General features: G+C 48.6%; 1 protein-coding gene across 3 annotated transcripts in view; it reads right to left on the bottom strand.

The window, feature by feature from the left end:
* HID1 (HID1 domain containing) overlaps window positions 1–12,043 on the bottom strand; it is a 31,250-nt gene extending 19,207 nt beyond the window's left edge. For all 3 annotated transcript variants that reach the window (XM_074921732.1, XM_074921733.1, XM_074921734.1), the window contains exons 1-3: window positions 11,800–12,043; window positions 3,496–3,645; window positions 1,041–1,211 (exon numbers count right to left, since the gene is read on the bottom strand). In XM_074921732.1, the coding sequence (XP_074777833.1) occupies window positions 1,041–1,211; window positions 3,496–3,645; window positions 11,800–11,865 (387 nt within the window). In that variant the 5' untranslated portion in view covers window positions 11,866–12,043. The remainder of the gene's footprint in view (window positions 1–1,040; window positions 1,212–3,495; window positions 3,646–11,799) is intronic.
* Between the last annotated feature and the right edge of the window lie 146 nt (window positions 12,044–12,189).

The following is a 12,189-nucleotide window of genomic DNA, read 5'->3' as shown; positions in this document are numbered from 1 at the left end:
AGAGCAAGGCTAGGAAAGACTTCCCTTCCCACCACCCAGAACTTCCCCTTGAAGTGCCTTGGGCAAAACAGATTAGAGGTGACAGGTAGAGACAACGTAAGGTGCAAGGTCTGTACTGTACCAGCCACTGCTGATCCTTTATAACCTCCCCAAACACACTGGAGCACACTTAACGTTCAGGCAAAACCACATGCTTCAGCACAGCCATGCTGACCTGCAGATTCAGAAACTCACAGGAGAGTGCTCTTTATGCACAGAGCAGCAGCTGCCAAAGGAACAAGCAGTCAAATATGTATTCCTGGTCTATTTCAACACTATTTCTATTTGCAGGAGATCCTAAAGCACTTCCATCCCATTCCTTTGAGAGACACAGAAAAGGACTACCATGCCTGCTCTCCAGACAAAGAAATGCAGGGAGGTTCAGAGACTCCCCTGAGGTTAAACACATCACTGACAGAGCCAGAAACAGTACCCAATTCTTTAATCCTAATCCTTTCGGTACTCTTGCTCAGCTGTGGGCTTCACCTATCAGGCTAGGCCCCTGGTTAAATCTGTACCCCTCAGTTCATAAGCAGGGTATTGAGTCATGATGCTGAGAATTTATCTTGCTTTAAACGTGACATTGTAGAATCAGTGGAAATGACATGCTATTTCAGTTTGACCTGAATCTTAAATCAACTTCAGTTAATGGGATAAGGTCATTTTGGTTTAGGAAAGTCATACAGCCTTTAGTACTGGTCTCATGTCCGATTCACACCTTCAGTTATACTGGAGAAGCCTTCCCTCACATACCAGTGCTCTTACAGCTACACACTCAAGTGAAATATTCAGATGATACAGCAACCTGTGCTAAACAAAGCAGCTGAGGGTGAGAGGAGAGCAGCAAGAAACAAAGGAAGGAAAAGAACTTAGAAAGTGCCACCTAATTTCTGACCAAATAGAAATAACTGGAATAAAGTTGCCCCAAAAAGTAAATAGGTCTCCTTGCTGCAGCCTCCCATTCACCCTCCAGGAAGAAGAATAAGTGCCAAGAGACAGACCCCTCCTCGGCCAGCCCCAGGGACAGTTGACCAGAAGAAACCTCTCCAGTCTGGGTCCTCGAAGATGTAAGGCAGGATACGGGTGAGGAGCCGGCAGCAGTTCAAGACGATTTGCCTCTCCTTCTCTGTGTGGCAGCCACTCTCTGCTCCCTGCACCAGCTTCTCCACAGCCTGAAGGAAACAAAATCAAGGCAGGTAGCATTAGCCTGGACACAACTTAGCAAGAGTGGAGCAGGTCTGTCCTGCTGGTGACACCCTCACGTAGAGTTATAAGCAGTTCTTGGAGCCCATTTTCTTGGGAGTTCAATGGTACAGGCGCTGTTGCTGTTTGCAACACTGCAGAAATAGGGTTAATGATCTTAAACAGACCTTCCTGAATTTCTACTCTCCCCTGCAAGAGAGCTCAGATGCCAGGACTAATCCTGCAGCACACGTGTCATGCCATGTGAGACAGACAGCCAGCACCAGAAGGCTCCTTCCAGCACTGCTCCATGACACCACACACTGCAAAAAGCAGATCAGATTAATCAGCCTCATCAGGCACAGGAGAGGCAGGCAGAACCAAGGCAGCAGCACCGTGCTGCACGGCGTGAGGTGCTGGCAGGGGAAGACTGCACAGGAACACACAAAGTCTGACAGATCTGTGTGTTCTGTTGTGATTACAGTGGGGACACCTCTCCTGACTCGGGAGGTGGGAGCTAAGCTGCTGTCTGTGACTCTTAAGTGACCCTGGGAATAGGACTGCTGCTCTGGAAAGAACTTCTGGGTCTCTGCAGTCCATCCAGTCACTGCTGAAACTGCCAATGGGAACCATCACACCGAGTTTTTCAGAATAGGATGTGGGTCTTGCCAGGCAACAACCACAGTCCCAGGAGGCATCGGCAGACACAGAGCAAAAACGGCAGCTCCTTTCTCCAGCAGGTGCACCCACTTGCTCTTACTCCCTGATCCCAAGGGGAAACTGAGGGGGAATGAAAGCCAAAACATTTACCAAGAATTCACCTTGCTGCTTTTTAATTCATGAGGTCATGTGTCCCTGCTTATTTTCATAGCAGACTGTCTGGGTCACTGACTCCGCTAGCCTGCATCATCGCCTTAATGGCTACTTAAATGCTGTTTGCGTAGTCTCAGTCTGTCCACACGCTACTCTGTGACTAAGCTTAACTATTTTTTTTCACGCACATTTATGACTGCACAGTCTGAGTCTCCAGCCATGACTGTAAATGACATTTCAGCCATGCTGCTGTGCTCTCCACGAACATGCAGCATTGCTAAGTCCAGTGGCACACTGCACCAGGCACAGGTCAGGGCCCTCAACCTGGCAAAAGCACTGCAGGAGTCTGGAGGCTCCTCTGACCTGATATCCCAAGATCTAGAGCTCCTGGATAAATAGCCCTGGAGTCACCAGGTCTCCCCCCAACACCTGCTTTCAGCAGGGAGAACAGCCCATATTTCAGTCTTGGTTTGGGGGAAAAGGGACACAGTCAAAGTAGTTATGTAGGAGTACAGGTCTCCTCAGCCCTTCTCAATTCCCAAGTTGCTGATTGGCAGAAGCCAGGAGACAGCACTAGGGAAGAACCATTGCATTTTTACTCATTTTTGTATTCCTTCTCAAGTATCCACTACAGGGGTCTGCCTGAGGCATGACTCTCAGTCAGAGGTACTTTGGTATGATTCAGTAGGTTTCATTCACATTTTGTAGAGAAGGAAAGAAAAACAGGACAGCAACAACCATTTAAAACTGGGAAAACACCATTCCAAATGTTTCCAATACTACAGATTCAAAGCTACTCTTTGCATGGCTCAAATCAGGAGCATTATTAACACCTGCACTTTCCCAGGCAGAGTAAGCCTCACTAGCTTGAGTCCTGCTCACCAGCTTGACAATTTGCCAGAGCTGGCAGGGTAGGAAACGTGAGTCAATGTCCCTTATGCTCCACACAAGGACGTGGCAACACCAGAAGCAGCATCAGGGATGTTTTGATGTCACAGCAGAAGGAAGAAAAGTCTTAAGATCTCCCTCAAACTTCAGCCAGGCACTTGTACAGTGACAATCTCCACATCCCTCTGGATCTATTGGCTTGAAGCCAGACTGATGCACGGTGAGGAGCAGTCAGATGCAGACAAGGGATCAGATGTACCAGCTTCACCACAAGTATGCAGCCTTGGCACAAAGTCCCCTAAGCAGGAAGCAGTTTATACAGCAGGCAAGACCCAAGAGGGTAGAGTGAAATATAGGAGGGGACAAGAGGAAAAAGGCTCCAAAGTGAGCAAATGCCAGCTGTGGTCTGTGCTAAACCAAGAGAGGAAGGGCTGAGAGTCAACACCAGGAGGAGACAGGGACAAGCAAGCACATCATGTGGCACAAGGAAATAATATGGTACCTGTCTCCCCTTGGGAGCCACAGGACTGGTTATCCAGGGACACCCCCCTACTAGCACAGCACCAACTTTACCTTATAACACAAAGTCGCCAAGTTTGAAGGTGATTCTTCTCTCACTGCTCGGATCTCTGCAGCTGGTACAAGGGCAAAAACATCCTGCACTGAAGTGGCTGTATCTGCCCAGAACTGGTCCCAAAAGGCATCATCTGTTGCCTCCACGGGCTGTGGAGAGACAAACGTGGTTACAGATGTAGAACTACCATTCTATGAGATCCAAACATCAGCCATTATGGCTGGCTTGGGGATGGGACCAGGCACAGATGAGGTTCAATAAAACAGACTGGCACTGGTTTTGTACCTCAATCTCTTTGTTACCAGGGCTGTGGCCGATTTGATCGCCCAAACAGAGCATTCCCTCAGCAAGAGGGTGAGCAACAAGACATTTATGTGACCAGCTGCATCAGACTGGGACTCCCCAAGTCTTCCATGCATTCACAAGATACATGAGACCTCCTGCTTGTCTGCAATCTAGGGCGTGTATTACAAGATCTTCACCAACGCACGTGGGCCAGGCTGCTCTCGTGCTCTGTCACCTTCAGAGCAAGCCAAGGATGCCCTGAGAGTGCACTGGAATTACTTCTGTTGTAACCAAAGTCTTGAGGAAGCAATCAGGGATATCACACATTAGAGCACAAACAGACCCACAGAACTGACAGACCCACCTCAAAGCACTTAGGGATGCAACAGAATTGATCTTGCTGAATGAAATATTTATAGGGAACTGGACTCAGTGCAGCTGGTCACTGCCAAGGCTTTGTTCTTAAAAAGCACTAAGTGTGCAATTCAAAGAGTTAGATGGAAGGAGAAGACTGATACACCAAAAAAAATCAATCTATTTCAGACCTGTGGTCTGAGAAGCCCAACCTACCCCACATGCCTGGGAATAACCTCTTTCCGTTACCTGTTTTGGCTCTGCAGATGCAGATAACCTCCTCTTTTACCAGCACTGTTGTCCCCTTTTCACAGTGAGAGAACAAGGATTCTCCTCAAACCCACTCTGAAACCCCAGTGATAGGGACACTGGCCATGAGGATGGTCTGTTTGCCAGACTGCAGCTGGAAAGACAGCTCTGTACAGCTGGCTGCAGAGCCCCAATATTATTCCCCCATGCTTCTTCCTGATAGTGTGGTATCTAGTCAAAAATCAAAACAACAATGATGACAACCTGGGTATCAGGTTATATGTAGCTGAACAAAGTAGATTGGACCTTGCTTTGCCTTTTGTGGCTCTGTAGAGCCAGAGAGCAGCGCTGACCATTCAAGGGGAAGCAGAGGCTCAGACACAACAGGCCAGCGGTGCCTCCAATCCTGCAGAAACACAGCCATGACCTGCCACTCCCCAAAAGGTGAAAACGCCGGCACTGTTTGCTGAACAAGAATGCATCTCCATTACACAACATCTCAGGCATCCAAAGCCTGGGAGCTTTCAAGAATCAGGAGAGACTGAACTTTTCAGCCAGTCTAAAACTAAGCACAGCTCTTCCCATCTGAATGCTAATACTTGCCAAGATACAGGCATCACCCAGACAAGGCTGGGAGCGCTCATCCAGACCCAAGGGTCCAGCTGCAGGGGTGGGATAAATACATGCCTATTTATACCAAGCAGTGTGAAAGAGGTAGATCCAAAATTTTGGTCAGAAGAGGAAAATATCAGCTTTTCCAGAGGAGTTTCCCCAGCCAAGCCAAGGCACGGTGCCACACTCGGCAGGTCAGGAGAGCCATCTGCCTGAGCAACCCCAGCACTCAGCTTGGGGTGAGGGGGAGCCTCCTGCCTGTGACGTGCACCAGCTCTAAAGCAAACAGCAGCTCTTGCTAACTGCGATAATCAGCACCGTGGGCGGGTCTACCATGTCAGATGGCAAAAATATGAACATGTGTTTAACTTAAACAATTCCTGCCCACTCCCAGCTCTGCTGCAGCAGGCAGAAAATTTGCCCAGCTTTATGCTGTTTCTAAATGCAGCTAAGACAGGAGCTCATTCACAGCTCTGACACGGAGAAGTGCTGCATTCCCCCTTTTGCTATCACCTCCTGAATTAACAGCCACAGTCTTGGAGCAGGTGATGTGTCACTACCACCCGAAGGCCAAAAAGTGAGAGGGGCTGGCAGGCAGGCCGCCCCCAAACTGGTATAGCAGGTTACTGCCCTGCAGCTCTCTGCCTTAACGCTCCAGTGCCACTGAGGCTGCTTACTGCTTGTTCTGGTCCTTCCAGCCATGCAAACGCTGTTGCCCAAGCAACATTTCAGTCTTTAAAAACAAAACCAGAAAAAAAAACCCCACATGTTTAGGCATCTTCTTAAACTCTGCCCTAGTGCTGAAACCCTCTTATCACCTGGCCACCAAAGCAAGTTCCCACCAAACCTCTTCCCAAGGGAAGAGCAACTTTTTCTAAATGGTTCAAGATCACAGCTCCTCAGAGGGGATCTGTAGGAACAGCCAAGTGTTTACAGCCTGACTTTCAGTATCCTGAGCGTGTGAAGAAGCTATGTGCTTTGTAACCTGGGCATGAAATACTTAAATGGAAGCAAAACTATTTTGCATATCTCATCTCTAATTACACTCCCCAAAAAGAGCCAAGTATTCGGAAATCCAATCTATGTAATGCACAAAACATCCTACACTTCCTACACCCCCTTTCAAACCATGTACCACAACCGTATGTATAATTGCCACATGTACCTACTGGCTGCCTGCCACAGCCACTCCCACCAACAACAGTGAGCAGCAATTGCTGCTAATTGGAGATCATGCATAAATAATGGCTTCACTCTCATCTAGAGGGGAAGCAGAAAACCATTTCCCTCCAGTAGAAACCAATCCCTTTACCTCCCACTAGCCTGAGGCCTTTTCAGAGGCTGAACACAGCCGCTATTTTACAGATGGTAACACAACAGCTAAGGCAGACTGAAGAACACGGTCTCTGACTAAAACTACACAGAGGTAGAGAAGCATAGCAGCAATTAGCCAAGCTGCAACGTTGGATGCTGCAGCCACATTAACGTCACGGCTGCCATCTTGGCAAGCAGATTACTCTAAAACATCATTTCTTTCATTTTTAATAGCTGCAGCAAGTCAGCTCCACATCAACAGATGGTATCCCATGCACAATTCTGGGACACGGTTCAGTACTGAGTCACTCACATCCCCATAGCCCCCCTGTTTTAATTAACAGTCTGCCATCATGAAGCAACTCAATCCACATAATATTCATCTCCTTGACAGAACATTATGGGATGTTTTTAAGCTGATTGTATTCCGCACACAGCATCTCTGGGGATCTAAATATCCATTTCCTCATGCGGAGCTCACCCAACGGCCTGTATCTAGTTCACAGAGAAGAGAAATATAAAGACCTAGAACAGCCTTGTTCACCAGCCATGGATATCTTCATTTGGAAATGTCAAGATTTAGTTACAAGCGTTGGTTCTGCACATGTTGCAGTAACAAATCCCACAGCACTGCAACTAGCCTTGACAGTGCTTTAACCAGAAGAGCTCACGAGGAGCTGAATTCTCACCAGCAGTGCTGTGAGCTGAGGCCACTTCGGATCCTCCACATCAGCAAAGACCTGTCCCCTTTTGAGGAGGGAGCTGCAGCACAGATAAGAGCAAGCCTGATGCTCCTCCAGTACAGTGCAGAGAGCCAGCTCTGCACCAGCAGTGCAATGAGAATGAGAACGTCATCATTGCCATAAGAGTTGAGGGATCAGTAGCTCTGGAAACACAACCCACAGATCTGGAGAGAAAAGAAGTTCCTGACCTCCCCCCACAGCCCACTGCAGAGGCTGCTGAAGTTACAGAATTAACTGTCAGAGACCCGCTGCCTGAACCAAGTTCTCCACACCAAAGGGATGAGATGACCATAGCACAGCACGGTTGCCAAGAACATAGTGGGCAGAGCGGAGGTGATGTGACATCTCAGAGTGGGCAAGGAGGGAGACTTTTGCTTTCAGTTCACCTGGGCAAGGTGTAAAGACCTTCTACCCACACAAATGCAGAACCAGTCCTACTGGACACCTCCAGTCTTTATTTCCCAATAGTTTTAAATGTTGGGTTTCAGATTCTTTAAAGCACACTACACACATGTTGCAGGAGTCAGAAAAGGAAGACTCTCATCTTGCCAGCTACTGAACAGAAAATCACGGCCCTGAACAGGCAGTCCCCAGGAAAACAGGATATGTCACAGGAAACGGGAAAACAGAGGGGAGCTGACCATGTCCTATAAACAGGAAAAGGTCCCAAGGCACAGCCTCCCTCCATTCGTTACTGTCTTCAGCCTAACGCGAGCACCACCTTCGCTTTCTCTTTCAGACACCATCCCTCACAAACTCAAGCAGGGTGAGTGCACCTTCCTCCCAGCTAAGAGCTCTCTGCACTTACACCTTTATATTGAATGCCTATTCCCAGCAATTCCTCCAACAGGGCCATACCTATGGACTGTCTTTAAACCAATTCTACAGTTGCTGCAAACCATTAGCAGAGAACCCAGGGGACAAGCAGCCACTTGTCTTGCTTCTTGACAACACGCCAACTGAGTAACCCACCAGCCAAGGTAGCAAGGCATCTGGGGCAGGGACTCTCCTTTTTCTGCAACTCCGCAGCAGAGAAGGTCTCTCATCCCTGACCAGGGTTTTTAGCCAGGACTATGCAAGCTCAGATAACGTGTAACAGCAGTGTGCTCCTTTCCACCATAAATAAGGTCGAACTGTGGACTGTAATGACCAGAGAGCCATTCATGCAGCACTTGACTGAGCTCTAGGAGATCAGGCAACCCTGCAGGGCCAGCGCATTAGTTTTGAGGCAATTCACACACTTTTGTATCACCTGTTTGTGAGCCACTGTGCAAGAGGAAAGGCTGGGGACAGATTTATTCAAAATGTTAGTAACTAGTAAGATTTCATCCCTGCTGCCAAGGACAGCAGCTCCACACAGATTTCAGAGCAATAGAAAATTTTTCTATAGGATCTTTGCAGTCAGCAGTGCAGAATCAAGGAGAGACTCCACAGGAGTCAGTTGCCAGTTCTCTGCTCCCACAGCAGAGACAGTGTTACAAAAGAAACTGGAAAATGGGATTTGTAAAGTCTGGCAGAGAAAGTCTAAGACAAAAGTCAGCTGCGTGAAGTGTTAGTTACAGCTTTGCTTTTAAGACAATAATTTTGGTTTTGATCGACCTAAGACACTTAGACACTGGAGTCAAGCTTGAATACTATCAGAAACAGGCTACCAGAAACCAACCACTCTAAGTGCAAGATGTGCTTTTATCAGGCTGAAAATAACAGCCTGTTGTACTACTGCATTTCCACATCAGGGAAAAAGAAAGGACTGGAGTCTGTCCCTCCTATTTGATCCTTTCTGTCTCTTTAAAAGCAGCGGAATAGCTAGCATCAAAATCTAACAAGCTGGTTCACAAGATTAAAATGTCTTATCTTCCAGTCGGTTGCTTGCAGGAGCCATTTAACCGCCACGCAGCTGAGAAAAGAAAGCCCATTTCCCCGGCTGGTAAGACTCCCAGCTTCAGTTCCCTGCTCTGCCACTGATTGGTTTTCATTTCATACAGTCTGTTTCCCTTCACAGGGGACAGCATTTTTATGGACAATTTAGTAAGGCTCACATATTCTCTATGATAAAGAACACCTGGTTTATTATTAAAAGGGTGGGCTCTATCAATTTAAAGGAGTACAGTGTTATGTAATATATACGTATCATTTAAAAATCCAAGAGACCATTTCACCATGTGTGATTATAAATATACATCTGTAGCATAAGTTAATTCTTTCTTTATGGTACTACTTCCCTTTTTTAATCATTGAAATCATTCCAAAGTGATTTTTTTTTAATACTCTTACACCTCGCAGTTTCTCTTTGGCAATTAAAAAAATCAATTAAGTCAGTTTCATTTGTGCCCATACTCGGTTCAGCTTTCAAGTTCTGGGCTCCACATGCTCTACAATCATTCAAGTGCTATGTTCCTTACAGATTGAATTTTTTTTAAAATGTTAACACAGGAATACTCATTTTTTAATTAATGAAAACCTGGAGATTATAAGAACTTATTTTTTAAGAAAAATTTAACTGCAGTGCCAACTCTGAACCTTTACCAGTGAGTGAACAGTGCTTTCTGCTCAAGCACTTCCTTCCATCAGAGCCTTAGGAAACACCACATAGTGCATTACTAAACTCGTGGTTTCATGTTACCAATGATTTGACAAAAACCTATTTGTCCAGCTACCTAATGTCAGAGAAGGCTGCAAAAAACAAAGACATCCTGCTGAAGAAGCAAAGCATATTTTGAGCTAATAGCTTTGAAGGATTTGCCTCTGTCCATTATTGCAGTCCGGTTTTGAATCCAGGGTCTCATGGACTAGGAGGGTACATGGAGCTTGCTGCTGGTATGAGCTCAGAAGGCTCCAGGAGAGTCACACATCCTGCACAAGCAAACACCAGTGCCCTTCTACGGTATGTAAATATGGGAGCGCCAATACCCCACCCTTTTTCCACATGGCAGTTAGTCTCACCTAGACCACAAAGATGTGAATTAATCCAATCAAGAATGAAGCTTTTTATCCTTCCATTATTCAGGGCCCCAGTGAACCTTCTTTCATTACACACATCAATAAACCAGGGGAGGGGAGCACTCTCATCTTGGCTGGCGATGTGAAGGATTGCCTCATACAGGATTTTCTTTGTGAACAGCAGACTGAGAAGATCCCTGTAGGCTTGATTTCCCACCCTCCAATCTCACTTATAAGCACGTTTCCCAGTGGAGGAAGGATAGACCAAAGCTGAAGGCATCTGATCTATTTGGCATCCAGAAGAGACTTTGGAAGAATCTTAAAACTTTAACTCATCCACTTCTCTTTTTGCCTAGGGATGTTGTGGAACATCCACAACTGGAGGTTTTTAAGAACATGTTCATAAAAGCCATTTCTGAGCAATGCAGGTAGAAGTGATGCTGCTTTAGAAAACATAAACATGGTTTCTCAAAGGCTATTCCAGCCTTACCATCTGTGATTCATTTCCCAGTCCCAGTCTTCATCTCTTGAGTTTTCACAGGTTTTCTCCTATTACCTTTGCCTCTTTGCATCCATTCCCTTTTCTTCTGAATTCATTTCCCATCGTTAAATATCTTTCTGCCATCATCCCCAAGTTTTCTTAGCAGCTATTAATCCCTCATTGCCAAAGGTGGATCATAACAGCAATTCTCCATTGTAGCTTAGAACCTGAGATGTGATTTCTCAATATAGCAAAATCCCTCTCCTCCTTAGACAGGAGGACAGCCTACTAATTTTCTGCTAGTATACTGCTGCTAGTGGGCTCTCAACTTAAGACAAGAACTAAGCTAGGTCCCAGGACATGTGCAACATCTGTTGGACCTCACCACCCTCCCTATACACAGTCCTAACTTCCTTTCACTTAATTTCTTCTCCTCTTCAGCCTGCAGAAATAAAGCATTATTTCACAGGTCACAGATGGAAACTGCTTCTGCTGCAAAAAGCTCTCCCAACAGCATGGTTGGCCAACAGCTCTTTCAACTGACTACCACAGAAAAGCAGGGCAAGGTTTGCAACCAATTATTCAGGAAGAAAAAAAAAATAAAATATACAGAAAAGGGGGCATGGACAAACATTGTGGTGTTGCAAATCTGCAGCTGAATACATGAGGAGCTGTGGACATCCCTTATGACACCAGCCTCTCAGTCTCCTACCACAGGACGCCGTTTAGCGAAGCACAAGATGTCAGAGGCGGCAAGTGCCACGACACAGGCACGGCCCTGCCAGACCTGACACTGTCCCCCGGAGCCGGCTGGTGCCCCCAGGTACAGCCCATGCCCCTCCACAGACCAGCGACTCGGAGGATGGCAACTGCTTGCCCAGACCCCCCAGCCTCAGGGCAAGGCCTCATCGCCACAGCCTGGCCCCGAGCCAGCCACGGCCGAAGCCCCGGCGGTGCTGTCACCTCCGCCCCGAGCCCCGCGGGTCCCCATCAGCCTTCAGCCCTGTCCCCATGCCCGAGGCACCCGCGGCGGCCCCCAGCAGCGGGGTCGGGCTGCGGGGGCAGCGGCCCGGCCGCTCCCTTCCCTCGGTACCGGGGGTGTCTCAGGGCAGGGCCGGAGAAGAGGGGCCTGTCAGCCCGCCCCAGCTGGCTCCGAGCGTTCCCGGCCACCGCACAGCCGGGGGAGGCAGGCGGGCGGCTCCCGACATGGCGGCCCCCCCTCACCTCACCCGCCTCCCGACATGGCGGCCCCCCCTCACCTCACCCACCTCCCGACATGGCGGCCCCCCCTCACCTCACCCACCTCCCGACATGGCGGCCCTCACCTGGGTCTTGGTGGTGAGCTGGATCACCGCCTTCCTGAAGTTGAGCTTGGAATCGGCGCTGCCCATGGTGCGGCCCGGCTCGGCGGGGCTGCGGCCTTCAGCCGCGGCGGGCAGAGCCGGGCAGAGGCGTCCCTCACGCCGCCGATCCCGCCTCCCCTGCTCGGGCCGCCGCTGCCGCCATCCCCCTACCCGCGCCGGCGGCTCTCCCTGCCTGCCTCCCTCCTGTCAAACCCGGCCTCGCAGGTCCCGGCCCTCCCTCCCCTCCTCCCGCATCCCTTCCTCCACCCACGGCCGCAGCTCCTCCTCCGCCGGCCCCGCCGGCACCTTCCTCCTCCTCCCCCTGCCTCAATCTCCCCCCTTTTCACATCTCTTCCTGCCACCCCTTACCCA

Source organism: Athene noctua, chromosome 18, assembly GCF_965140245.1.
Source record: "Athene noctua chromosome 18, bAthNoc1.hap1.1, whole genome shotgun sequence".
Lineage (NCBI taxonomy): Eukaryota > Metazoa > Chordata > Aves > Strigiformes > Strigidae > Athene > Athene noctua.
This window is presented reverse-complemented; position numbering and strand designations above follow the sequence as displayed.